At 45.8% G+C, this 3,750-nt stretch overlaps 1 protein-coding gene across 1 annotated transcript; it reads left to right on the top strand.

Moving 5' to 3' along the window:
• The first annotated feature begins 13 nt into the window (after positions 1–13).
• MAB21L1 (mab-21-like 1 (C. elegans)) lies at positions 14–1,526 on the top strand. Its single transcript, XM_010152061.1, has one exon. The coding sequence runs from the start codon at positions 218–220 to the stop codon at positions 1,295–1,297; it is 1,080 nt and encodes a 359-aa protein (XP_010150363.1). The 5' UTR covers positions 14–217; the 3' UTR covers positions 1,298–1,526.
• The last annotated feature ends 2,224 nt before the right edge of the window (positions 1,527–3,750 follow it).

Here is a 3,750-nt window from a genome sequence, read left to right as displayed (position 1 = left end):
CCCCCCCGCCACACACACTTCAAGACGGCTGATCTAAAAAAGCAGGAAGAGAGCATCTGAGGAGCAGCAGCCCCAGCGCATTTTGAAAAAACATTTGTTACGTTTCAGAGTGCGGCAGCCTGTTTCTCCTCTGAAGTTGGCTCCAGCCTTAGCAGCCGCATTGGATCCCACAGCCTACTGCGAGACTCCGGTATACAATCCGGATCTCTGCCCCAACATGATCGCGGCCCAGGCCAAGCTGGTGTATCATCTGAATAAATACTACAACGAGAAATGCCAAGCCAGGAAAGCTGCCATCGCCAAAACGATCCGAGAAGTCTGCAAAGTGGTGTCGGACGTGCTGAAGGAGGTGGAGGTGCAGGAGCCTCGCTTCATCAGCTCCTTGAACGAGATGGACAATCGCTACGAGGGGTTGGAAGTCATCTCCCCCACGGAGTTTGAAGTCGTGCTCTATCTGAACCAAATGGGGGTTTTCAACTTCGTGGACGACGGCTCCTTGCCGGGCTGCGCGGTGTTAAAGTTAAGCGACGGGCGCAAGAGGAGTATGTCCCTCTGGGTGGAGTTCATCACGGCGTCTGGCTACCTCTCCGCTCGCAAAATCCGGTCCAGATTTCAGACTCTGGTGGCTCAAGCCGTGGATAAGTGCAGTTACAGAGACGTGGTAAAGATGGTGGCGGACACCAGCGAAGTGAAGCTGAGGATCAGGGATAGGTACGTCGTGCAAATCACTCCGGCGTTCAAATGCACGGGGATCTGGCCGCGGAGTGCTGCCCACTGGCCGCTTCCCCACATCCCCTGGCCGGGACCCAACAGGGTGGCCGAGGTCAAGGCGGAAGGCTTCAACCTCTTATCCAAGGAGTGCCACTCTCTGGCCGGCAAGCAGAGCTCGGCCGAGAGCGATGCCTGGGTGCTGCAGTTCGCGGAAGCCGAGAACAGACTGCAGATGGGCGGCTGCAGGAAGAAATGCCTCTCTATCCTCAAAACCTTACGGGACCGTCACCTGGAGCTGCCGGGCCAGCCCCTGAATAATTATCACATGAAGACTCTGGTTTCATACGAATGCGAAAAGCATCCCCGCGAATCGGACTGGGACGAGTCGTGCCTGGGGGACCGGCTCAACGGGATTTTACTGCAGCTCATCTCCTGCCTCCAGTGCAGGAGGTGCCCGCATTACTTCTTGCCCAACTTAGACCTCTTCCAGGGCAAACCTCACTCGGCCCTGGAAAACGCGGCCAAACAAACGTGGCGACTGGCTAGGGAAATACTTACCAACCCGAAAAGTTTGGAGAAACTTTAGAGGGTAACTATAAAACCGGCCTGACCGATAAATCTGCTTATTTCCCGATGAAGTTTAAGCTGCCTGTTCGAAAAGTCAAATATTTCCACCTGACAATGCAAATAACGTTCTCTTTTAAAAAAAGGAATATAGCTTAGGCTCTTCGCAAAGAAAAGCAAATAAGAACAGCAAGTATCATTCCTCTTCGTCACAGTTTTGCAGTTCCCCATGAAAAAAAAAAAAAAAGAAAAAACGGAAAAAAAAAAGGAAGTCTGTTGTCCTGAAAGCAAAATTGGCCGTAATTTAACATGATTGTGACCATTCTGCCCAGACACGGTACCAACGGATTATAACAAAACCCCTGGTATTTTTATGTAAACCTTCTGTGAGTAAAAGCTATTTGGATATGCCACCTGAACAAACCCTAATGTACCTTTTAATTTGTATCAAATATTGTGATCTCACATTGTCTTTGAAATTGTGGATGTTGGTGTTTTGTGATTTGGTGAACAGAAGTTAAATTGCCATTTTTGGATACTTCAAGGACATTTTCTGCTAAAGAGGAGATACCATTTAAAAAGGTAGATTTTATCATGGTACTTTTGTTAATTGTCTTTTGAAGTGTCTGAACTTAACAAGTTTACATTTTTCGTTTCATATATATTGCTTGTTCTATTTCTAACATTCCATAAATATACTTGAAATGTTATTTAAATATATTCAAAAGAAATTTGGATTCTGCTTATATAATAACGCTTGAATATTGGAATTATATATTTGAAAATGCACTTGAAATACACTGGATAATTACCTTTTGTGATTTAGATTTTAATTTCTGTTGCTGATTTATTTAATTACAAGCTAATAAATGAAGTAAAATGCATATGGGTAAGCGTTTCAATACCGGGTCAGGTTTTCTACTTGCAAAACCAGAGGCAGCTATGTTCTGTGAATTTTGCCTTTCTCTTGATAGCTGCTTAAAACCTGTAAAGCAGAAAACTTAGGGGCAGCCGCGTGGATTTGCATTTTGAATAGTTTTGTAGAATAGGGAAATATCAGAATTTAGCTTCAGATGACCATCAGCAACTGTCAGACACCGATGTGGTTATTAGTGTAGTAACGCTGTTTCAGACGCCAGTAAAGAAATCTATTTTCGAATGGTTTACTATACGGCGCTGATGTGTTTCTGCTGGGTTTTGAACAAAGCAGCGGAATCACAACATATCCCTGAAGCAGCCAGTGTACTGAGAAGGAGTGAGCCTGACAAAACTAGCATTTTGGCGCGAGGAGTAATAAAGAAGAAAATAAAATTTATAGGTGAAAAGTTCAAGCCGGCACCAATAAAGTGAACAACAATATTACTTCTGACCTACAAATCCGTTATGAATGTGATAAGATCGCCAGTTGCACTCCCAGAAATCAAGCCCCTGCCCTCCCAGGGAATTCAGAGGGAATAACATGTGCGTGCCTACAAAACTGCAAGCGATCCAAAACTGCCTATCCCTAGCACACAACGCCTGGTCCTTCTCAGTGTGCATTTCCTCAAAGCTGCTTTAGGAGTAAAACGCAGAGTAACAACGCGGATTTTGTTTAATATCCTAACAGTCAACAAGTGCTGAAAGAGGCCGATCGCCTGTGTAACACCCACTAGCAACTATTTCCAGTGGGTGCACTATAACGAAACCGTTATACTCAGCGATTGTGACAGAATATATATATATATTTTTTTTCCCCCCCTCAACACTGCGAAGAAAGTTCCGAGTTTGAGAAATTAGTCGTCAAAGAGAAATCATCTCATTGCAATCATACTCAGACGAGGTCGCTAGCATATTTCTTGGAAATTATTTACCATATTTCTGCAGGAAAAAAACCCCAACCCAAGGTCTCTGCAAAAGTACCTCCCCTATTTTCTCTCTTCTGACATTTTCCAGCACAATAACAAAGAAATAAAGCAACAGTGATAAGAATAAAAAGAGATGCAGGCGAGAGGAGCGCCCTGTAAGACACGTCCCTTCCGTATGCCCCCTCCTCCCCCTCGGTGGCAGCCCCCCGCTCGGTTCCCGCGGGGAGGAAGCCACGCAAAGGCTTGTGCTCGAGTCACGCACCCCTGCTCTGTTGCGGCTGGGCTGGAGGTTTTCGCGGAGACGAGGGAGGGGGGAAGGCGGCGCTGGGGAATTGGTAGTAGTAAATGACTTCAGAAAAAAACGGAGCTTTCCCAGGACTCAAGTCTTGGGTACATGCCTATTTTCTTTTTTTTTTTTTTCCCCAGAAAATTAGCATTAACTTTCATTTCTGCAGTGTTTACTCAAATGCGCCCTAATTTCTTACATGGAAACTAGCGTTCTTGAAATAACGGGATTCTCCGATATCCACGGAAGGGGTAAAACCCTCCGCTGTGCCTCGGGAAGGCTGCGGGCTGGGACTGCTGCTCCCTCCAGGGATTTCAGAGCAATTGGCTTAACTACTAAATCTGA

Source organism: Eurypyga helias, unplaced genomic scaffold (genome assembly GCF_000690775.1).
Source record: "Eurypyga helias isolate BGI_N326 unplaced genomic scaffold, ASM69077v1 Scaffold43395, whole genome shotgun sequence".
In the NCBI taxonomy this organism is placed as follows: domain Eukaryota; kingdom Metazoa; phylum Chordata; class Aves; order Eurypygiformes; family Eurypygidae; genus Eurypyga; species Eurypyga helias.
Note: the sequence above shows the minus strand (reverse complement) of the source record. Positions and strands in the feature narration are given on the sequence as shown.